Source organism: Ylistrum balloti, unplaced genomic scaffold (assembly GCF_031769215.1).
Source record: "Ylistrum balloti isolate Yb309-2 unplaced genomic scaffold, AGI_CSIRO_Ybal_v1 Utg370058, whole genome shotgun sequence".
NCBI classification, from domain to species: Eukaryota; Metazoa; Mollusca; class Bivalvia; order Pectinida; family Pectinidae; genus Ylistrum; species Ylistrum balloti.
The window spans coordinates 1,042,095-1,067,298 of NW_026782107.1; the positions used below are offsets into that span (position 1 = coordinate 1,042,095).

A 25,204-nucleotide genomic window follows, 5' to 3' on the forward strand; every position below is an offset into this window, starting at 1 on the left:
CGAATTGTGTGGAAACATTTCACGATAAGTTTATGTTTAGTTTGTTAGTAACTAGACTACTCTGCTCTCTCATGTTTTCTCAAATCTCCATGTATACACATACATACAACCGCTGTCTGCACTATTTACCTATGTGCAGCGGAAACATACCTCTCTTAGTTCTATCTTTGGCAATAAAATATATTTGATTGAAATACAAAAGAGTTCGGATAATTTCATTATGACATCCTGACAGTAGAAGATCTCTTTACTCATCTGCATAAAAAAATATAACCCTGTTGTTCTGTCGATGATATATACCACTGAAAAAAAAAATCCTTATATGTACACGTTTAACATCTTTGGAAACAAAAATAATAATAATAATAAGATGGTTGGTTGTCATCAACTACCTCTTAAGCAACACGCTGCATCATTAGATCAGTACATCCGAAACAAACTTCTTTTTGACTAAGATTTCTCTTGCGGAAGTCATGGTGGTTAAGGAGTGTTAAAAATCTAAGTACCCTGCACATTTACTAGAACTAATACAGCATTGTGTGTGTTTAGAAAGGTCAGGAAAACGTCACTTAATACATTTTTATCTGCATGAAAACAAAAACGTTATGATATTTGGTGGTTTTTTTTTTTCAAAACAACATATAGGGATTTCTGGATTAAAAGTGGGGAAAAAGAGACGAACGTAAAAGAGCAGCTCAAACGTTCTTCTATGTTGCCGTGTGAAGCTGTGTATCTATTTGCTAGAGTAAACACAACATATCACATTGTGCGAGGCTTACAGGAACTTACAGACAACATTGAGTCCCACCAGCCGTCTGGATGAGACCACACAAACCTATGGACGGGCCTAAGCGATTTAAGTCGTATGGATGTGCAAACATCACTCCTACATAGTGGAAGGCCATCAACGACTCTTGTGAAATGGTCGTGCATTAACCGCGCCAACCTGTGGACGGGCATAAACTACTCAAACCTGTGGACAAACCGGATGGATGGACACACTAGGTTTATAAACGGGTGTTAAAATAACTGAAAATAAGCAATTTGTCCTTTGTATGGACGTGTCATAAACTAATATATCTACATGTACATAATACCTCAAATAGTTACGTTTCGAATTTACTCATTATACTCGTATGAACTTTGGTGTGTTTTAATGCTTAATAATGAACCTCCGATATTGAAATACAGAAATTCAGGAGAAAGAAAATCTAATTCTTCAGCGTGTGAAATTGTGCAGTTATTGTGCAAGTCAGGATTGAAATGCTATCGTCTTTGAATTATTCTGGAAATGTGAACTCCGTTGAAATTGGATGAAAAATTATTGTGAAGCTAGAATGGTTCTATTAGAGTATCCATTGAAAGTAACGAGAATTAACGTGAACGTTTGTTGTCCTATTTGACAATACGATAAATAGCCTACAAGTGTCAGTAGACACACTTACTGTTGGTGATAATTTCACCATAACTGCGGTACAGCGTGGTAATCAATCCCTGATAAAAAATTAATCTTATGACTGTGATCGAACAAATCAGTTATCACGTGTGTTATATATCTACCACTTGTGCACATATTTACAACTAAAAGCACACACAGCTGGAATCGACAGAAAGTTAAAAAAAAAAACTGACAGAAAAATTTCAGCACGTGGGCTGCACTGTTTGATTAGCTGTGGTTTTCCATTTTCATATAAAAGAGGCGAAATTAAACCAATAAACTAGAACACCACATAGTGAGAAAGAGATCACATATGAACAGCACTTATTTGCATTAAGCAGTTTTAAGCCTTGTAAAAATACTGATACGTTTGCGTGTAGACTCGATATTTATTAAATGCTCGGAAGACTTCACAAACACACATACGTCTAAGTACAAGCTGATTTTTATATGTTACTTAAAACAAAATATCATTTTATACTAGATCGGTTTTAACGTATCCGAGTAGACATAACGGTTATACGACAGTGCGTGCCGTGCTCGTGCCTGCCAGTGGTGATTTTAGTAGTCAGTCAGTCAGTCAGAACCTGTAACTTTAAAATGAATGATAGTTGGGATGTAATTGAAGGCATGGACAACTCCACGTCTGCTAACATGTCCGGCAATACAACGGAAGTGCTTTACTATGAGTATTATGATGACATGAGCCTGTATGGCGAATGTAAGGTAAGGCGTTTTTCCCTCTTATTAAAGAAACCTATCATTTGACTCCACGTAATATCTAGATACATATATCAAATTCATCCCTCTTTACATCCGTTTCTGTTCTGTTGTGTATTTTAGAGTAGTTCTAGCGAACGATTTAAGGACTATAACGTAGCATCATAGTTTTCTATTGTTGTCCTGTGTTGTCTGTGTTAAGACAAGAGAAGTTTTCTGTGTTATTGACCTGTTTGTGTTGTTTGTGTTAAGACAAGAGAAGTTTTTTGTGTTGCTGTCCTGTTTGTGTTGTCTGTGTTAAGACAAGAGAAGTTTTCTGTTTGTGTTGTCTGTGTTAAGACAAGATAAGTTCTCTGTGTTGCTGTCCTGTTTGTGTTGTCTGTGATCAGACAAGATAAGTTTTCTGTGGCATTGTCCTGTTAATGGTGTCTGTGATAAAATGTCTACGTGGGGCAGTCACGAGATTCTTGCCGCAGATTGGTGTTTTGTCTCTAAACAATTTCCTTCAACATCAATAATACTGTACTATACCATTAGATATTCCTCTTTCTAGATACACGTTTATTCGCTGCTTCTGTGGTTACTACGAGAATGACAATAATTCATCAAAGCTTTGATTGATAACGAATATGTGTCTAATTGTTATACAATAAATTTACATAGATCCTTTTTTTACAACAAAGGGGTATTACCACAGAAGTGTAATTTGAAACAATCTAGACCATTGTCTCGAATTCTTTTCACAAAGACCATGCAAAGTCCTGCAATTTCGTTTTCAGATATATTGTTGATATCTTCGTTTTAAATAACAAGAAATTAATCGACATGTCCATCGTATATAGCTACCCGAATAAGAAATCAAGGACGAGACAGACTCTTCTACATCAGCTGCTTGCCTCGAGTGTTTCCTTCGACGAAACTAATATGTGCAGCTTTCCACCAAATGATGATTTCTATTTCCCTATTGTGAATTTTCTATTTCTGGATAGTAACATCATAGATGCAACCCAGACATTGATGTTTACATTTCACAGTTGATTTGACATTCATGGGTTTGCTTTTAATATCAAGATTTTTTTTGTATAAGTTGTTGTTTACGTCTTCTCACGTGAGAACATGACATTACTTACTTGGATTGACTAAGATTTACAGGGCAGGTATCGTCCATAAAGCAGAAGACGTTTACTCTTCCGGAACACTTGGTGTTTTTCTCTTTGTACAGTTCAGGAGTCTTTTTTTCAGTTTGCCCTAGTTTCATTAAATTTGAGATTAGATCATGATGCTGCAAATTCCAAATACCACGATATATATAGTAAATGATTATATGATTAATGAAGGTTTTGTTCTTTTTTTTTTTTTTTTTTAATGTTCATGAACTTTGCTATTCCAATTACAGAATAATTAAAAAACGACGGAACATTGGGATGATATTAATAATGGTCACAATTGTAGCCGATATATATTATTGAATATTAATATTAGAAATTAATACCTACTTTTTTTGTTTTGGTATATCATGTATCTTGTTGTTATTTCCAAAATGCGTTCCTTCATATCAAAGAAAAAACAAACACCCGTACAGGCATTTGAGGTCTGGTATCTTTTGCCCAGCTGATCACTGCCGTTTCGCGTTTCTTCATATTAATGGTATAATAATGATAGCGGACTCGCAGTAAACTTTGATTGATGGGAGACCACCATAAGATAGTTTCAATGTAAAAATAAAATAATTGTTCAGTTGTCAAACAACATAGAACTAGACAGGTTCCATACACGTTTATGTTGATTTTCATGAGATAAACAATAAAATTGCTATTTTTGACGTTAAGTCATTACATGCAGAAGATAACAGCGTATAGGCATACTGGTATACCACGATGCATATTTATTCGTTTCGCGAGACTGATAGGTCAATACTATTCACAAACATATTTCTGTTGTTGGAAGGTAAAGATATATCTGCCATTTTACGTTCGCTGCTATATTTCTTACCTGTAGGTTTGATTTTTAAAGCTTTGGTCTTTTCTTGTTGGTAAAAAATGCTACCCAAGCTCGTTAAGGGAACTAGGAACGCAAGCTAATCAGTCATGGCTATAATTTGTCTTGGGGTCCAATTATCGGCGCGAGAAAGGTCATAAAAAAGGTATTAGTCTTCGTAGAACAGGGATTCACTCAGCGGTCCCATTGCAGTTCAAAATTTCACTGAGAAGACAAAGCTGGACAAATTGACAGAATTCACCTTGTCTCGCTTTAGGTAAATAGGTAACATGACAAAAGTAGGTACCTTAAATCAAACGTACAATGAAACTGCCAACTTTAAAATTCATTTCCCATTAAATGTAGTGACGATGGCGCTTAGCCAAACATTCCTCTCACGTCCGATTTTGCCCTCGATTAAGTTCCGTTCCTCTTTTGATAAGTTATGCGTGGGTCCATTTTTCGATGCATATGTTACTTTATCTAGTCATGTAACTATTATAGAAGGCTAGTTAGGACCTTGTTTGTTAATGCGAAGAATTTCGATTAAATTATTTCATTTAATAGTTTACACTTTTATTGCTACGCTGCGTTCCGTAATTGTCATAACTTTCCCAATCGACACGTTTCTTGTGCTTCGTTTCGTATATTTAATTTGAGTTCTTTAAATTTGATGTACCTTACCCAATTAACTTCCTTATTGTTATGTTGCGTTTCGTACATTTAATTTTAAGTTCTTTAAATTTGATGTACCTTACCCAATTAACTTCCTTATTGTTATGTTGCGTTTCGTACATTTAATTTTAAGTTCTTTAAATTTGATGTACCTTACCCAATTAACTTCCTTATTGTTATGTTGCGTTTCGTACATTTAATTTTAAGTTCTTTAAATTTGATGTACCTTACCCAATTAACTTCCTTATTGTTATGTTGCGTTTCGTACATTTATTTCCCCACTAAACACGGTTAATGTGCTGCGTTTCATAGATATTACTGACCTTTTACAATTGACATGTTGATTGTTACACTGCCTTCCATACTGCCTTATCACACAGAAATTCATTGATTGGAATAAGTTGATTGATAAACCATTTAACAAAGGTACCTTCTTGACAGTTTGTGAACATCGTACAGTTTCCGGCGTCCAAGATATTCTAAAACAAAATCGAAATCTGCATGAAGTGTTGCCTATGGTTTATGTATTGTTTGCTTTCCTGTCTTTATTGTGTTTGTTTCAGTACTTCGTTTACACATACATGACTTATTCATGAGTATCGCATCAACACCAAGTCAGTAATGCTCTCTCATAAAGTTGAGGCAATTTGAACAATAATTTATCAACAGTTTTTCCTCTTTCTAAAACAATTTAGGATTTTTTTCTATTTACTATTTTCCATTTGTCAACTTCTGTGTCCCTAAGCAGAATAATTTCTGCAGTAAATTCAATGGAATGACAGGACCCAGTTTTTAAATTTCCAATCTTCTTTTTGTTTTAAAGCATTGTATGCGTTACTTTCACATTAGCTTTTAACACAATTTTAAAATCGGCATTTTATTTTCTCTTAAAAATCACTTTTAATTGTGTTAACTTTTATGTCTTTATTTTGTAAATATTGTTTTTATGTCACATGTACCGTATTTCGCTTGGTAATCAGCTTGAAGCAAAACCACGAAAGTTGTTGATAATTGGTTATCTTCCAAATCAAATGGTTGAAAAGTTTAGTGAAGGAAAAAAACAGCTCAGTGTTGCAACTGCGCTTAAATTCTCCTAGTGCCTCTACCTGACACCTTATCCTAACTGTTTGTTGTTGATTCGTGTAGATATCAAGCAGCACGTGCTCAGATTCTCTCTTTTTTAGTTTTTTTCCCCTCTTTTCATACACGAGTCAGATTTATTTACAAGCAATGTGTTAGGTAGACCATATTTAATGTTCATTTTCACCCCGGTGATAAGGGCGAAATCTGCTTGCACTTTCATCGACGCATGTCCCACAACAGTTGTTAGCTTTTGTGAAGCCAACATACTCTCACCTATAAGACATATTTTCATACTACGGTATGTTAAACAGTATAGTAAAAAGTGATACGATGAAATGAAACAAAAGATTATAATACATCTTTAATAGATACAGGAAAGCAGACAACTGTTATATAGATGTCCCTGCTCTGGTTTTAGAAAACGTCTATGATAGAAAAATTTCACATATATATATGATTAACAGATACTGTATTATTGGTAATATTCGCGGACCAATTGACGTCGTTGTTTTCGCGGTCAATAAATAAAGAACAAATATTTTTAAGTGGATCAAAATGCCTGTGTAATGTGGGGAAAAATGTGTAGACACGAGCGAAATTTAATCACCGTAAACAAACCAGAATCGGGACAAGCGCGAGACATCAGCCCCACGAGCAATTAGACAGAATCGTTTTCTGTCTATATCATTATATGGGTGTTTGTAAGTGCAACAGGAAGGTAGACCGTAAGCTTAGTGTTTGTAAACCTACGATCGTGTAATTAATAATAATCCTTAAAGTTCCAGTTATGAATGCGCAAAACGGATGTAGGATAAAAATCTCGACAATGAATTATGGGATTGATTCAAAACATATTTTGCTGGCTCCTCAGTGGCGTGACAACTGCTGGGAGATTGTCTCATCCCGGTGTATTCCGCCCTGTTTGTATCCTTCATATAAAACAGCAACTTGATTTCAAGTTTGGATAAGAGGCTGATAAAGTCGATCATAATTAGTCTCAATTAAGTTGATGGTTTCTACTCCTTCAACCAAATCTTCACACAGCTTCTACAGATTTTTCACAACTCCAGTTTTTAACAGAACTCCAGGCCCTGTAATCACAGTTTCTTTTCACCTGCCCAAGAATCATTAAAGATCCTAAAATCGATATTATAATATTAAAGTTGACGAAAGTTATAGCCAAGTTCTATGATCGCCATCATGATCTTAGTTTTACATATTCTACATCATTGTCGGTTGGTAAATCACATGTGTTCGATACATGATAGTATCTGAAGAATCAAGGTTTATATAAGGTGTCATAGATGAAGATGAAGATGCCAACAGTTCGGGAGCACTTTGTCGTATTTTTTATGTACTGTCGCAAACACCTACATGTAGATGTTCCCTTTGTCCTCCGTTTCTACTTGTTTTATTGATCACAGTTTAGCTTCTCTGTCGGTAATCTTAATTAAAAGCTAAACCAAATTGAAATACCAAGAGACAATGTCGTGATACAGGAGTTGAAAGTGGGATAATCAGGAGTAATTTAATTTGTTGAATTTTAAACACATATAATCGCAGATTCTAGTGGAACTGGTCGCGTCTTTTCACGTTTCGTGCGGTTAAACGTTAAATTGTGTGTCTAGGTGGCAAGTACAATGCCAGAACTTTTAGCTTTATAATTTGGTGATAGAGCTGGCTGGTATTAACAACAAATCACCATGAAAAAACACGTGATTAACATACAATGGACCATTGTATCATAGTGTCGACTTACAATGTCAGCTTGTATCAAAAGGTCAACGTACAATGTCACATTATACCAAACACATAATGTCAAATTGTACCGAAGTGTCAACACATGTCAAATTGTACCGAAGCGTCAACACACAATGTCAAATTGTACCGAAGCGTCAACACACAATGTCAAATTGTACCAACGCGTCAACACACAATGTCAAATTGTACCGAAGCGTCAACACACAATGTCAAATTGTACCAAAGCGTCAACACAATGTCAAATTGTACCAAAGCGTCAACACTTAATGTCAAATTGTACCGAAGCGTCAATACATAATGTCAAATTGTACCGAAGCGTCAACACATAATGTCAAATTGTACCGAAGCGTCAACACACAATGTCAAATTGTACCAAAGCGTCAACACATAATGTCAAATTGTACCAAAGCGTCAACATTTAATGTCAAATTGTACCAAGTCGTCAACACACAATGTCAAATTGTACCAAAGCGTCAACACATAATGTCAAATTGTACCGAAGCGTCAACACATAATGTCAAATTGTACTGAGGCGTCAACACATAATGTCAAATTGTACCAAAGCGTCAACACTTAATGTCCAATTGTACCAAAGCGTCAACACATAATGTTAAATTGTACTGATGCGTCAACACACAATGTCAAATTGTACCAAGGCGTCAAAGCATGATGTCAAATCTACAATATCGTCAATACACAATGTCAAATTGTACCAAAGCGTCAAAACATAATGTGAAATTGTACTGAGGCGTCAAAGCATGATGTCAAATTTACAATATCGTCAATACACAATTTCAAATTGTACCAAAGCGTCAACATTTAATGTCAAATTGTACTGAGGCGTCAATACACAATGAAACACTAGGGCGACACTATGTTAGGATACATCACACCATTTATACGTAATACTAAATACGCAATGATGAAATATGCCATAACTGAAATATTAACACATCTCATAGCTTTTGTAATTGAAATAAGATTAACATAAAGAACAAACCTAATCATTGTTCATTTTACCGAACCGTTCACAAGGTACAAAAAAGAATGTACTATTACATAACTTTGATATTTTGCAAACATTTGTAGATGCACAAATTTAATAGACTCTCATAAAATGCTAATTGGTGGCATTCTCACTTCATATCTTTTTCTAATGTGACGTCACAATTTTCTGACGTCATCACGTTTTGAGGTCAAATTTTAATAGGGAACAGGGTCACTAGGCGTTATAACATGTGTGCATGTAGCAGTATCAATGTTATCTATGTTAGCACCTTCATACGAGGGTTGTTAAAACCTTTAAATAGTTTTGTGTGTTCTTATCCTAGTTTCAAAATAAACAGAGATAAAACTTCTTATGACATCTTTCCGCGCCGCTGTTTTATCAGCAAGAACACATGGTGTTGTTTTTTTTATATCCCGTACTGAAAACGGTGTTGAATCTTTGGCTAATACAACTAATGACATGTGCTAGTGTAATCAGTTTCGATATCTGTGCAGGGGGCTACTTTCAGTTGGTCGCGCCAAAAATAAAACAAAGGGAAATAATCTGTTTCATGCGAATTGTACATTATACACTGATAACTCTTGATTGAAAATTTAACGAAAAACAGAGAAAGTGTATTAGTGGCACTAAGTAAGGTTGGATAATGCAGCTGTTTTGTACCTTGGTGATCCTGTGGCCACATGTACGAACTAAGAAGAATCCAGGAAAGGACAAAACAAATTACTATACAAAACAGCAACCTACAAGCAAACCTAGTCTGATTTATCACTTTTAAACATTTGTAGAAGAATATAACATATAATTTATAGTGATGACGAAACAGAAATAGCTTCATGATGCTGTTTAAATCCACTTTTCCATCTTGGCTCTGTTGTATTAGATTTAAACTTGTTTTGAAATGCATAATTCATCTGTGTGTCTTTATTAAATATGACATATAATATTGAGGTTCTTTGCAGAATTAGTCTTGACCTCCATCAATATCATTTTAAAAATCTTTGTAATGTTATTCTATGTAATGACATGGGTTCTGTGTTGCGCTGTTTGTGGAATAAAGCTGAAATTGAACAAAGATGCAAATGAATATTAAGCATCATTTAAAAATTAAATTAACACAAATAGACACCAGACCCAAATAATGAATTACACTGCTCCATACAGTAAATGTGTCCTTCTCGAACATGGAAGTGATGCTAAGGGTATTAATTGGTGAAAAATGTACAACAGACGCTGAAGATAATAGCACATCTTAATATTAAAAATGCATTAGATACAGAAGAGCAACTGCATCTGTCTAAGACTCGTGAGTCATGTTAGGGGTCTTTTTATCGCTATCAAATGTATCACATAATTTACTAGAAGTCTACAGTGCTTCACGTATTGACAATATATTTATATGATACCGTTTCTACGTTTAGGTTAAAAAACAAAATCTGGAACTTTCTGATAAATTAGATAATGAAGATGACTTTGCAGATCCACGGGTTTTGTGAACAAGCCATGTTGGGGTACGGTGTAAGACCCATACCTGATGTAATATTTAATTTAGGCAACCAATCCTTCTGAATTCGCAAAATAGAATTTTGACTTTGTACTTTAAAACTGATTTTTTTTTTACATATTGTACATGGATTTTATTCTCTAAAGGCACGAATCTTATCTGTTTATCGCAACAGCGCAATTGATCACCACTAAAATCATTATGACATGTAACAGTTTAATATGCATTGATTTGACTGAAACTGTTTTACTCCGTCCAATGTGATGTAATCAGATATGTTGGATATGTTATTTAGCCAGGTAGATTATCGGCCCAGTAGTTTATATATTATTTATAAATTTGTAATCTGATGCTGCGTGAGGGGATACGTAATTCTTACAATATACTGTTATTACCACTGTTTACTCGCGTGTCTAATGCTGCAGGTTTGATTCATATTAGTTGTTTTTTTTTCAATTTTGATTTGATACGAATATGAATTGGGAGTGAAGAGTTAAGCTGCATTATTCATGGATATGATTTGTTTTCACGGATGATAAACCAGCTGTAATGACGAGGTCGTATTGTCATGCAAAGTGTCAATATCACAATACTAGAAACTTTTATCAATTTTATAACGTTTATTTAATACTACCAGGAATACCCTAAACAGGTTTTCATCGTGCTTTGATAATGACTTCTATAGACAAGAGGGAAAATTCGTCACGCCATTCCCCTGAGAATAAGTGGTTGGTTCTGTTAATCAACTTGAATAAAATTGTTATATGCTTGAGAAATATAGGGTAAACATTTTACTTTCATGTTCTAAAGGCGAGTTTTGTTTTTATTAAAGGAAAAACGCCATTGTGATATCCAGAATGATAGGAGTTCAGAGGTCATGCGAATTAATTATATATTTAATAACGCTTACTTAATCAACTTTACAATATGACAAGAAAAATCAGGGTATACTTTGTTTTCAACAGTATGAGTATAACGTGTATTCAAAATAAAATTCAACCCATTCCAGTTACTTGTAAGATTTATAATATATTAATGATTTGGATACAAATCGTGCTTGATTTGACGGTTCAGTACAATCTGTGGTGTTCCTCGTCACATTTAAACGTCAGGATGTTTCCGTTGTTGTTAAAATTGATCACATTTAGGGATATTATGTTGTTCACTCTCATTAACCAAGGTTTGCACGGCTGTCGATGAAACAGAAGACGCCTATCCTTCCGGGATACATCGTTTTATTTCACATGCACGTTTTCATGTCTAATTTTGACGATTCTTTTAGATATAATTCAGTTTCAATAGACGTTCCTGTGCTGAATTCATACACGATTTGCGTTTACTGAAAATTTCTACAGAAATTTAGAATTCTTTATTCTTAACAGTCGGAATGACTTTGACGAAAATGAATTCTGATTTGTCATTAGCTCCGCGTAATAAGTCTTCTATATGTATAACCCTGTCTTACATGGCTGACTTATGAATCCGGTGACTTTTTGCCCTTGTTATTGTGGTCGCTGACCCAGTTTTCGATGTCAGGAATCCTGTATTATGTTTGGTATTGTTTGTGTATGTGTTACTTAATCGATCAGGAGTACGGCTGAAATCTGCCTGTCTGAATAGTATGTAGGGAAATGGTTCCTGTGACACACTTGTAGCTTTATCATCACTCTAACCAAAGAAATATTAATATATGATCTATTTGTAACATCTCTCTAGTCGCGTGAAACGTCATCAATTTTATTTGACATGTATAAAAGATCGACAATAAATTATTCATTTAGAATTTTTCTACAGAAAACCAACAACTAAAATGGTTGATTAAACATTAAGCTGTTGCTGCACAAGTTTCCTTAATTTCAAACTTAGCTATTAATGTTATTGATAACTTGTATTTAAGGACACGTGTGATTGGTTATTATCAAACAGGGATGTTTTCGATTGGTTGATTGAATCAATGTTTGTTTTTTCTGTTTGTACTCACAGATACACATAACGTTAAAACAGGAAGACTAAAGTAAGTTATCATTTTACAGATAGTACAACTAACCTTTTTTTGTGATTTCGCAGTATACAGCTGGCAATATGGAGGATAAATTAATCACACCCCTGTGTTATTTCATGAACATAAGATGCCCATGTGTCCGCTTGTACATGGGATCCTGGGCAGATACGGTGTCTTAACGTGTCTATTAAACGTTTAAAACTGCACTGATTTTATCAGCGCGCTATGGGGCTTTGCATTGTACTTTTCGTGACTGAAATTCTGATTATGTGAATACTGCAATAACCATTGTTCATTCTGTCAGGGCACGCGTGTGTTGCCCACTACTTCTATAACATGATAGTAACACAATGTGGATACATGTCTAGCTATCGGTAAAGATACAGTCCCTTTGTAATATTTTCTTAACTGGGATCTATGACTAGTCAAAATGTTTTAATCAACTTTACCATTTTATCGAATTGGTTCAAATTTAACTTTAGTCCTAATTGTTAGTAAAATTTATTATTTTGTGTCCGGCTAAAAACTTGTCATTGTCAGCTGATTTGAATTAATGAGGAGGTTTGGGAAATTTTGAAAACGTATTCAATCTAACTCGGACATGACAGCGTCTGGTTAATTGACCTCTGATGAATCACCAGCTCGAATATTGATACTCTATTGGCGATCTAATATGGAATCAATATTTGTGTTTATGTACATGATACATATGTTCATCCTTAAATATAAGGCTGCAAAATATTGATTTATTTACAATATGATACAGTGCATACATACTTATAACTATAGAATACATAACAGAGGGTGTCTGGCATGGATTTCATTCCGTTTTAAAAGCACGTGTCAGCCGACTCCACCCAAAGCTGATAATTTGCCAAAATACGCTGAAGCATTGCACAGGTGGAGATGTAAAACCTTGTAAAACTGTCATCATGCCTATGTAGGTGGAGCCCTTACATGGCAGTTCGAGGGATCCAGTAACCCTTGATTTATACAGTAACCAGAAAAGACTGTTTCCTCTTCGGCGCATGCTCAGGTGTCTCTAAGTTGTGCCCTTCCTTGGAATTCTTTGGGATTCAGGAACCGTGGACTTAACGTTTTAACCCTTACAAAATATAAACGCTATCCTAGCCTGCATAGCTCTACCACAGTAGAATTCATAGTAACAACATCATATGGTGTAAGGACTCTTTTTACCGTGTAATGCTTAAGTGTCTTGGCACGATAAACGAAACTTAAGGTGTATCCCAGGTTCGTTGACCATGTACATGGCCGCATTCTGACCTATAACAAGTGTTATATAGCAAATACTCGGCATTAGTTTGTACAATGCTTTATTGTTCCAAGATATTTTAGTTATATCGTTAAACGTTTCTAATCCATTTTTAACTTTGTTGTTGGCCCTTACCGGTCAGTTTTGACAATCCTTGATTATAAATGCTTTCAGAGTCAAAGACTCGAAGATATATTTACGCTAATGAGATAAAGGTTTTTATAATCTGGACCCTAACTGTGAAAACGCGAGTCACTAATATCGCAAGGACGTGTGGTCGGGTCTATTGCCTTACCATGGAGAGGTTAAAATTATCACAGCGCCGCACAGTTTGAAGACCCTTGTTTTTTATTTCTGTCCAACTAAGATCTTGTTATCTTTCAAACTAGTCATGAATCTACTGGAGGACAATTTCTGTTTCCTTGTACATCTCGATGTCTATCATTCAGTGGATATCCAAGGTTTTATATATGTACGGATGATAAGGTTCCGCACGTTTTGCACTTTTCATCTTTCTGCTAGTATATACAATATTGCATGGGTAGTTGATATTCCATCGATTCTTTTAGCGGGAAGAAATCAAGAAGCATTAGTAGTCCAGTATACATAGATAGTTAATGATTGTCGATAGACATTATCATGTTATTCGGTTTCTCTGGTTCCAATTGGAATAGACGGTTTATCTCACAACTGTCTGAGGCCAGCGGACGGATATATAAAATTCATGAGAACATAAATTAGGCCACATTTTTTTTACAATTAATTAAGACAAATCAAAACCAAATCTTTTCCTACCCCGCTTCTTAAATAATGGCCTCTCATTTGAACGTAATTAGACTTCGCAGTTATCACTAAAGCGGAAGTACTCGCCACTTTTCTCCGTCATACATAAATATGACACGAACGGTTTATATACTAAACGTATCTGCTTCTGTGTGTAACATTCTAAAAGGCATGAACATTTTATCACAGTAGTCATTTACTTATTATCTCTGTTACGCGATGAATATCAACATTGTTTTTTTTTTAAATCTTACTAAAACCTTAGGGTCTGTTCAAGTGTCTTTTGATAAATAAACATCAGCTTTGTTTCTTTTTTGTGACATACAGATGCTTGTGTATTATAGATATATATCACTGTCTTATTGTCAAGCTTTCTCTCTGTTTATATTCTTCCATACTTGTAAATATATATCCAATTAACGTTCTCTTGTCATGGAGGTACGAAAGAGCTTTATGATGCACCTCATTTAGCGTCTATTGTATCTTATTATTTTGAATGTTTAGCTGCAATTCACTTGTCTGTCTTTGTACAATTTGAAATGTATATATTAGTACTTAATGCCAAAAGCAACCTTTTCCCTGGCTGTCTTTCTCTTATTTTGGTTATGCAGTCGTTTTCTAGTACAGCGTATGATCCTCTTTTTGTTAGACATAAAATACAGAGCCCACGATAAATGGCGATGTGATAAACCGTTCTCTTAAAAAGATCAAATTTTGTGTCAGAAACGTCTATCATATCTTCAGGGAGGATTTATCTAAAAGAGGTATGCGCTTGAAACTGTCCACATGAGAGCTGGCCGCGAATTAACGTCGGATATTATCAGAACAATCTGAGTTAAGATACTTCCCTTGAGATACTAACGTGTGGAGACACCAACACGACAACAGCTACTCATTTATAAACCTTAAAATAATACTGATACTCTCTGAAATGCAGGGATCAGAAATCTGATATTCATCTATGAATTTTCTTTCCTTTTTATTATTAGATAATCGCGTAATTCTATTCAAAAATTACACCTGATAAAATTTCAGAAGCAGGGTTCACTAACATGGTATTGAAGTTAAATATCAAAATTCAATTTACACCAGTCTCCATTAGCTTTTCTGCGATAGGACGAAGATTGTCAAACCATAAACGTTTATCGGATCATTTCAACCAGATTGTAGTATGACGTAACAAACAATTTTGATATCGATTTCCCGTCCAATTATCGTTTCAGCTGTCCTACATGATGCTTTTCAAATTAAAAAAATAATGATACTCAAGCTATCTTTAATATGGAAATGTCTTTTATACTCGAGTATTTTTTCTCAGATCTGACATTGATAACCTCCTTCAGGAGTCACAACAAAACTGAATTAGTTTTTTATTACAAAAATACAAAGCTTTCCCTATCAGGTCTCGTCAAAATACACTTCTAAAATTCAACAAAGCGAATAGTGACATATTAAACGAATATTTATTTTATAAAAGAAATGATGAACCTCGGTTAAAATGTCAAATAATAAGACCAGGCATGCGAGAAAGCTTAACGTCTTCAGCTTCATCAGCAACCTCGAAATCAGGGTTAATACACAAGGGAAATAGTTTTATTGACATCGCCTGTCAGTGAACTGGTCTTGCTTGATAACGAAGGAAACCACACCTATACATTATTCAATCATTTACACGAAGAAACACTGGCTACTCATTCTTCAGTATTACAATATAGATTGCCTGTTGATTATATGGGTACGAACACCCCTCGTTTATATTGGACTCTAAAAGTTAATGAAGATCCATGTAAACAACGTTTTGTTGCTGGTCCGTTTGGCTGCTCAAACAAACGATTTTCTTAACTTCTTGCTTCCTCACGTTGTATATGTGATACTGTTCCACGAGAAGTGGATCAAAAGAAAGTGGATTTTTTAATCCAAGGAGCTTTTGACAAATCGTCAACACTCTTTTCTAAAAACGTCATTGGAGGGGTATTTTCTGGGGGGGGGGGGGAATCCAGCGAGACAACTATCTAGTGTTATTTACATTGGTGTATTGTTTTCTGTTTGTAAACACATTGAATTTCAAAACAAAATTAGCTTCCGAAATATATTGGCATTAGTATTATAAAGTATATCCTACACCAATATGTTATTTGTTGCCAACTCTCGCGTTCAACTGGAACCTTGAACAATTTTATTATAGATGCAACCATCAGACGCAAAATCATCTTTACTGTGTTTATAAAATATATCTCAGGTAGACATTAACACCATTAACCAGGCGAGTTTTACGTATAGTGGTGTTCACGATGTATTTTTAAGATATACTATCTAACATCAGTATCGCTTATTCTCAAAACTACCGATCTGTAAATAAAATGTCTGTGCCTGTATGTGTCTACCTAAAGTAGTGAACGATTGCATAGCTTAATTATATTCAGATATGAAACAGCAGGAAGATACAGCAGAGCCAGTCAACAAATCTAGGGCTTGGCAGTGATGCTTACGGGCTTAATCGAGAAACTTCAAGGCGACTGAGAAAAGTCAATATCTGTCCAACGTTATGTCATAACGAGATGGATAAGTGCATTAAAACTATGACTTATCTTTTCTTTAACCATTAAAAATCTTAACAAAAACCAACATTTCATAATTCTTTAAATAACATTAAGTGCATATATATTTTTTTACCTTTGCCACTATTCCAATGGATTAAAATGTGGCGTGCAGATAAGGCCAAACGTTGGTGAGTAAAGTCTATAAGTAGAAAATGAAATAATGACATGACAACTGATTATTACTTCAGACTCAAATTCGATGTAACTATGGCACAATATGAACAAGCGAAAATTTACAAAGACCCTTGTAAAAGTACAAGAAGGACAAGACCAAAACTTCCGGAAGAGTTGGCGTTTTTTTGTTTGTTATTTTTTGTTATTGTACATGACTATCATTTTAATCTAACGTCCTGATTTCATCATAAAATCCAGTTTTAGAACGTACTCATATAATCATTTAAAAGCCTTACATAAATGAATTAGAGACCTCTTGGCCTTGACGGTCACAAGGTTAAAGAGTAGCTTCCAAGGGTCGTGAAAGAGAAACTGTGACTCTGAATGTAGGAAACTAGTGTCTATACATGCATACCATCAAAACTGTCATCCTATACTAATAGTTCTTATTTCGCGTGGGAAATAAGCAACGTTATGCTCAAAAATGCTATTATTTCTATGAAAATACCATTTACCTTCCCAGGAAGAAATGTGAGACTCATTTGATTATTAAATTTTAGATGCTTCCACCCTTTTAATCATACCATACCTGGGTTTTGAGAAGAAGATTTTAAAACTTTAAGTCAATTTGACGCTTTTACCACCGCCCATCAGGCCCATGTGGGGTGGGGACCGTCAAATCGGTCAAGGATTTTTTGAGAAGTCGAAAATGTTAAAATGTTTCCTGCTTTGCAATAGGTCACCATGAGACTTTATCTCAGGTGAACTAAAAATGGAAACTATAATTATGTTCATTGTTAAAGCATACAGTTTCTTATGGTCAACTCGCAGTGAATGATGCTATTTGATTGAATCTGTTTAATCAAAATTCGTGTCCCATTCACGAGTATTCCTAGTTTTTCCTATCTTTTCACTTTTATGCATATTTTGTAATCGTTTGAATTAAACGGAAATATTTTTGTTACTTTGATTAAAAATCAGATGATGCCTGCTATTTTTACCACGAGAGTAATATCGACTGCTGTGAAAATCAATACATAACTTTGTACATCATTTTTGATATTAAGTAAGGCGATGCTTGCATCATCATTTATAAAACCAACACTATGGTCGGACCGATTCGATAATTATGTTGGTTAAAAAGTGTATCATTTCTACAGCGTCATTAAATGTTTTGATTTATCACTAGAAGTTGCCACAAATGCTATTATGGAGGTGTTACCTTACTTTATACATCCAACAAGTTTTACATATAATACTGACGTCCATTAATATGTGTTTGATATCAGATATGGATGTGATTATCTCAAGTTAGATAGATCTAATTGTGATGTTGATAACGTTACTAACTCGTCAAACATATGATAGCGAAATAACAGATTTACACCATCATCTCTGTATCAATTAAAAACTGAGATAATAATTTGGATCATTATTATGTCATCAACACTAACAACTAGCAGTAATGTCAAGGCAAACCTTAATTTCATATCGTTTGCAATTTCTACAATCAACAAGCGATCTGTAGACTTTCTAGTACGATGCGTTGTATTGGGCGTTATAGGAACAGACATCATCACCTATCGCTATTGCATCTGAGGCAATTGTTTTAGCGAAAGTGACTCATACTTTAAAACACATATCACGACAATCAAGTGACGGCACATTAGCAATCACGGCAGTAACGTAACGCTTTCACATAATATTTCTATGTGGTAAAACTATGACAATTTCTGATTTTGTGTGATGGCATATTTCATCCTTGAGTGACGAACCATGACATGTTGCTTTATTACAAGATAACGCTCCAACATGCTTTGTGTGAAGATGCTATGATATATTTGTATGTGTGAAATGTTATCATGTGGTGACAGGTTTTGACCTTGTGCAGTGGTAATATGTGATATTTTGTCATAATTTGGTAACGCTAAGACAAGCTTAGTCTGTGCATGCTAACGATACATGTTTTGGTCATGCATTTTGGCGTCATGACATAATTTGGCCTGATATGATGGCATTATGACCTGCTTGTCCTTGCACGATATCGCTATAAATATTCTTATAATTCCCTTGAACCAGAGTGGAATAACTGATGCTGAATTGTTGGCTTTATGAGATTATCTCTTGTGAACTGGTGTTTCGGCGTTTCTGGCATTGATGACGACAATGTGTAAACCTTTGCCCTTGTATGTTGATACTCAAACATGCTATTACTGAGTCAGATGACAAAGAGTTTAGGTACATTTTCTGTATCTGTGTGATAGCATACTGCTGTAACGAATCTATGTAGAATCTGTGATGGCTCCTAGCCAAGCAACTTCGATATTCGGTGATATTTGCATATATGTTGCTTGTAGCGTCATATCAAACACAAAAAAAAAATGACAACCATTCTGTCGCCCAATGCATATTTTTCATATATTTAGTCCGAGTTGTGTAACACTTGATGTCACATCACGCAATGTAACCCTTGAGGTATATTCGTCATCGTTCCCAGCTTAACTACATATGTAAATGTGTCAGCTGAGTAAGCAACACAGTAATTACCGCCATTGTACTGCATTTGTACCATCAATCTAACCATTATTATGTGTATTTATAGGCATATATCGCTCACTTATCCGAACCATCATTACATTCACGCTTGATACGCTGTCCCCCGACACCACTATATCGACACTGGTTTTCTGTATACAGTTTGGCAATCATTCGTCTCGTGAACATTTGTCATTGTAATAAGGTTTTGTGTTTAGTTATTGGCTCCTGCCTCTTTTTCATAATAACCTATATACTGTTACTGAGTCCTGTTATTGTTATTGTAAAATGTATGCACCTATTGGCTTTCAGCCTATATAATGACGAAGATTCTGGGATTCTGTTCAATGTATTCCATATATTCCATTGACAAGAAAGATTTTTAATCTCAACCCGAGTTTGGTGACCTAAGATGGACCATAAATCATACTGGCTGCCGAACATATGTATATATGGAAATATATGAGAAGGTGTTTGCTTTGTCGGAAATAACATACGCATTTCACGCTTTTAAGTGAAAAAAAAACTTTTTAAAACTTTTGTTATTGTCTGACCTACATTTGAATTTTTTATCTATCCATTTAGGCATTTCATATTTACTGCAGTACTGTAACAGCAGATGTGGTTAAAAAATAAAACAACAGTATTTAATACAAATATGGGACACCTGTCAAAATCAAAGTATCATCCCGTTCGTATCGTTTATTAGAATATGAATTTCGTTAGTTACTAGATATGTACATTTACCGATGCGAATGCCTGAGAAGTAGACATGGATATGCAAGGAGCCAGAATTTACTCATCAAATAAAGTGATATTTCAAACTTGGTAACTTCAGATTAAACGTTAAACATAAATACAAAAACGAGGAGGCATTTTGTTATATTTCAAATATGGCAAAATTCCAACATCCGAGTTCTAAATAATTTGGTTGGACTGATCATTCATTTACTCTGCGTGGTTTATCACAGTAGTCTATGTAACTATAACACTATTAAAACGTATTTCTAGCACTGGATCAGCAATGAGGTACATTGAAGAGCCATCTTGTATAGGAATCATCAGGTCCCTGTTACGTCACTGATAACGCATACATTAGAATAGTTCTGTGATATTGTACAATAAACATATGTGGGATTGCAAACAAATTTGAGTTTAAACTTTTAAAAGAACAAAGAAAATACCGACATGTCGAAAGATTCTTAAACTTAAAACTAGGACAAAGCATGAACAAAAGAAAGATTTACACAGGGACTCCTCAAAATGTCAAATGAAAATATGCCAGTTGTAGTTCAGAAATAAGGGGGAGACTTAATTGCATTCGGTAGTATACACAGTCGCATACATAATAGGTTCTCCGTCCTTATTATCTCCACTCGAAGGTATGTGTAGCGACTTTTCTGTAGGTTGCACGAAAATCCTGAAATTTCGTAATAATCTCTTGAAAATCTACCAAACTGCCAAATATTAACGTCATAAGTTTGGAACGCAGGTTAGTTGCTATTCAGAAAATGAAAATCCACAATACTGAATTTGATATTACAGCTTGGTGAAAGTTTGTCTCGTTGATTCCGTTATAGGAAAAGACCAATATAAGCCTTTATACATTTAAGTATGTACATGGCCAATAATGTTTCAAAAGACAAGACAAATGAAGGACTCGGCAAAGTCTTTATATCCTGTTTCAATACGTTTTTCGATACCTTCATAGTTCACTAACAATACCCTGTAGATGAAAACTTGTGAAATCGTGCCTGTTCTCATTGCACGACCGTGTAAGGCTATTGATAAGAAAATCTTTATCATTCTTCTCATTTTGTCTTTTATTTCCATCATATTGGACGCCTCTTTACTTTCAACATATAGGTCTTTAGCGTCACTGACGAGTCATAGAAGGGGACGAAACAGCTGCACAATGCAATTTAATTCATTGATTGGCTTTAATGCATCTAATTCTAAAGTTGTATTACAAAGTGCTATTCATTTGTGTGTGTAGTGTACTATCTCAAAATATCTTTCCTTGCAAATGTGTCTATTGACATTACCTACTTCTTCATGGCATTTGACCTCGGATGATTTACCGTGTTAACTTGGAATCCAATAAAATATTTTCATGCTAATTACATTCATTCTTGACGTCGTATGATGGAGTGAGTTGAGAACAGAAAATGTTTCCATATTGTGCAATAGTAAAATTGATGGGAATGGCCGAGATTTACTGTTAGTGAATAAGTTCAGATTGATAAACGAGTTTACGCTTTGCCAAAGGTGAAGGAAGTAAATTTCTATGGCAAGACGACTCTAACCAAGACTATACGAAATTCATAGGTTATACCTAGCCGGCAATACACCATCCGATGTAGTCAACTGTTCAGAATGTTGAAATGTACGTGACCTTATTCCTGCTTTTTTCAGTTTGGTTGTTAAATATTTATACATTAATAGCCCCTTTTGAGTGTTATTAGTTCGAACGGTTGGTTTTTAAAGATGATCTGCAAGATATGACAGAATCTATATATTACACTCGTCGGCAGATACCTTGCAATTTAAGACATCATTATAAACAATCATTCATTTCCCGTCACATTGATGATTACACAATGTTGATGTCTGACGGAATATCCAGGTTTATCAATATGATTGAGATAAAAGGGCGTTTTCATAAAGAATATTCAACATCATGGAACACTCTCTATTAAAAAAATATACCTGTCTTAAAGGTAACTTTTCTATGATCCCTGTATAAACAGGTTTCACAGTAACTATTTAGACAGAAAATTTATTTATAGTCATTTTTAATTTTCATATTTTTTTAATTAATAAAATCCTATAAGTATAAACAATTGTCAATGATAATATTCGTGGTTTTGAATGTTTCGAACCATTCTATATATGATACAAGCCATGTCCTCATATCGATTATAAGAAACTCATGCTCATACGACAAAGCAGTTATCTTGATCTTATAATTTCTTCGGATCATTTTTTATCATGGTTTATCTATTGGCAGTGGACGTTGCCCATTCAGCAAACGATTCTTGGAATAGAATTGGTGCTCTCACTCCTATTTAACGGAACTGTCATCATGTTGATATTAAGGAAAGGAAAACGAAATAAGATGTCGTTCTTCGTCCTCCATTTGGCCATCTCAGGTAAAGGACATATCGTTGATAAATATTTTATTATTTCCGATTCTGATATACTCAACAGTAATTTTTTCTCATAATACATATTCATGTGCATAAATATTTCTTATGTGGGGGCAATATGTGCATCATATTAACGTCCTATGTCATTAGGTATCGCAAAATATTCGAAATGAAGGAAAACAATGACAAAATATGTCAACATGTAAACATAATCTTAATTCAAATTCAAATTCAATTAAATTGAAGAAATATATTAATTTCCACATAATCTTCATTAAATTGTATCTCTCAACACCCTGAGTTGGCATCTTGCATAAGAAAATCTTGATATTGGAAACATATAATTTCTCAATAAGAGCCTTTTAGATTAGGCCCTTGCATATCGAATCGTTTCCAACATGTATACACCATAGTGTTTGGATGCGGGAAGTTTGCTATCTAGAAAATTTACAATGGGCATTTGAAATCTTTATGTTTATACTACATCTTGTTGAAAAGCTGTCCGTTTTGGGTATCGATATCAGACATGATCGGGGTAAGTGGCTCATAAAGAAAATTTTGTTTTGAAATGCCCTTCATTTCAAATTCTGGTGGAAATATATAATGGACATGGTCGATAAATATCTCGATATTTGCAGTCATGGCGTCATAAAAATATCTGAAAACGGAATTGAACGACTCTCGAAGGCCTTTGTGACCAGTTTTGATATGTTTATAAATTCAGGCTCTGAAAAATAAATGGAAAAAAATAATCCAATCGATGGGCGTAGTAAGTTCCTATACATATGCTGAAACCGAATGAGTATCATCGATTTTACAAATAACTTTAAGCTTCCTTTTGACAACATATTGTATTTACATTATCACCTGATATATATATAATGAACGCGACTTATACTGCAGTCTTGAGTAATAAAAGGACGAATCAGCTGTATGATATAGCATCCCTGACGAGACCAAAAGGGCGAAACAGCTGTATGATAACGCATTCCCTGACGAGACCTAAAAGGGCGAATCAGCTGTATGATATAGCATCCCTGACGAGACCTAAAAGGGCGAATCAGCTGTATGATATAGCATTCCTGACGAGACATAAAAGGGCGAAACAGCTGTATGATATAGCATCCCTGACGAGACCTAAAAGGACGAAACAGCTGTATGATATAGCATTCCTGACGAGACATAAAAGGGCGAAACAGCTGTATGATAACGCATCCCTGACGAGACCTGAAAGGGCGAAACAACTGTATGATATAGCATCCCTGGCGAGACCTAAAAGGGCTAAACAGCTGTATGATATAGCATCCCTGACGAGACATAAAAGGGCGAATCAGCTGTATGATATAGCATCCCTGACGAGACCTAAAAGGGCGAATCAGCTGTATGATATAGCATCCCTGACGAGACCTAAAAGGGCGAATCAGCTGTATGGTGCCAAAAACATCACTATTTGACATTACTGTATATAGTTCTTAATTTGTATTAGAAGGCGGTGTGTACAATCTATGAACACGTATTTACTTGAACGGAACAAATTAACATTCGCGATTGCTTTCCCATGAAACAAACTTTTCTTTTAGTCGACATTTTGACCACATTTTATCAACTTCGAATTAGCGAAGATTCGGTATTTTCTTGTTGATTCTTATTGAATGACAAAACCACTACCTTAGTGTTAACAAAGTAACTGTGATGAGGGTCCTTAGGTTCTGGATACATTTATTGAATGAAGCTGGCGGGAATGAAAATTTTACTTGATGCTGTCCATTTTTGTAACGGTTTTTGTTGCAAGGGCATAATAATATAGTGCATGATCCTGAATTATTTCCTTTTTTCTTCTTCCAGATTTCTCAATGGCTATATTTTACATATTACCATTCTTCATCACGCGCGTGGCTGGACAATGGTATGCTGGACATGTCCCTTGTAAGATATACATGTATTTAAACCAACTGGCGATGTACTCTTCCACTTATATGTTGGTTGTAATGAGCGTTGACCGCCTTTACGCTATCGCAAAGCCACTTTCTGCCACACGACGGGGTCTAAAATACCGCCGGTTGCTTGTTTTATCTGCCTGGTTTGTCGCGGCTTGTGTTGCAGTAAAAGATGTAATTTATTCAGGATACACTGTTTATGATGGTAGACGTCTTTGTGAAACTGATTATCCTCCTCACTTAGTAAGTAAATAAACGAACCTTGTATTGTTTAAAAATGGATTTTATCTGTATATCTTTAAAGAAATCAGTGATGTTTTCATTTGTACAAAACCGGAGTCTCTTCGTTACAGCAAAAACAGGAGTTTATCTACGTTACTTTGTTTCTTTGTGTATGTTTTGTGTATTATCTGAAAATCAAAAACGCAACTTGTTATCAAGAAAAACCATAAACGCATCAACTTTAATATTTCATTGAACATTTATCGTTTAATATTAGTTCCTTTCCAAATGAATTTCATACTTATATATAAAAAAACATGAAAATGTATGATGCATTAAATCGATATACCGTGACAGACAACGGATAGATAAAAGTTGTCACGTGACAGACAACGGATAGATAAAGGTTGTCACGTGACAATTTA

At 34.8% G+C, this 25,204-nt stretch overlaps 1 protein-coding gene across 2 annotated transcripts in view; it reads left to right on the plus strand.

The window, feature by feature from the left end:
- Positions 1–698: 698 nt before the first annotated feature.
- LOC132549447 (cardioacceleratory peptide receptor-like) overlaps positions 699–25,204 on the plus strand; it is a 30,929-nt gene continuing 6,423 nt past the window's right edge. For both annotated transcript variants that reach the window (XM_060213390.1, XM_060213391.1), the window contains exons 1-3: positions 699–2,164; positions 22,482–22,623; positions 24,466–24,800. In XM_060213390.1, coding sequence (XP_060069373.1) covers positions 2,039–2,164; positions 22,482–22,623; positions 24,466–24,800 — 603 coding nt within the window. In that variant the 5' untranslated portion in view covers positions 699–2,038. The remainder of the gene's footprint in view (positions 2,165–22,481; positions 22,624–24,465; positions 24,801–25,204) is intronic.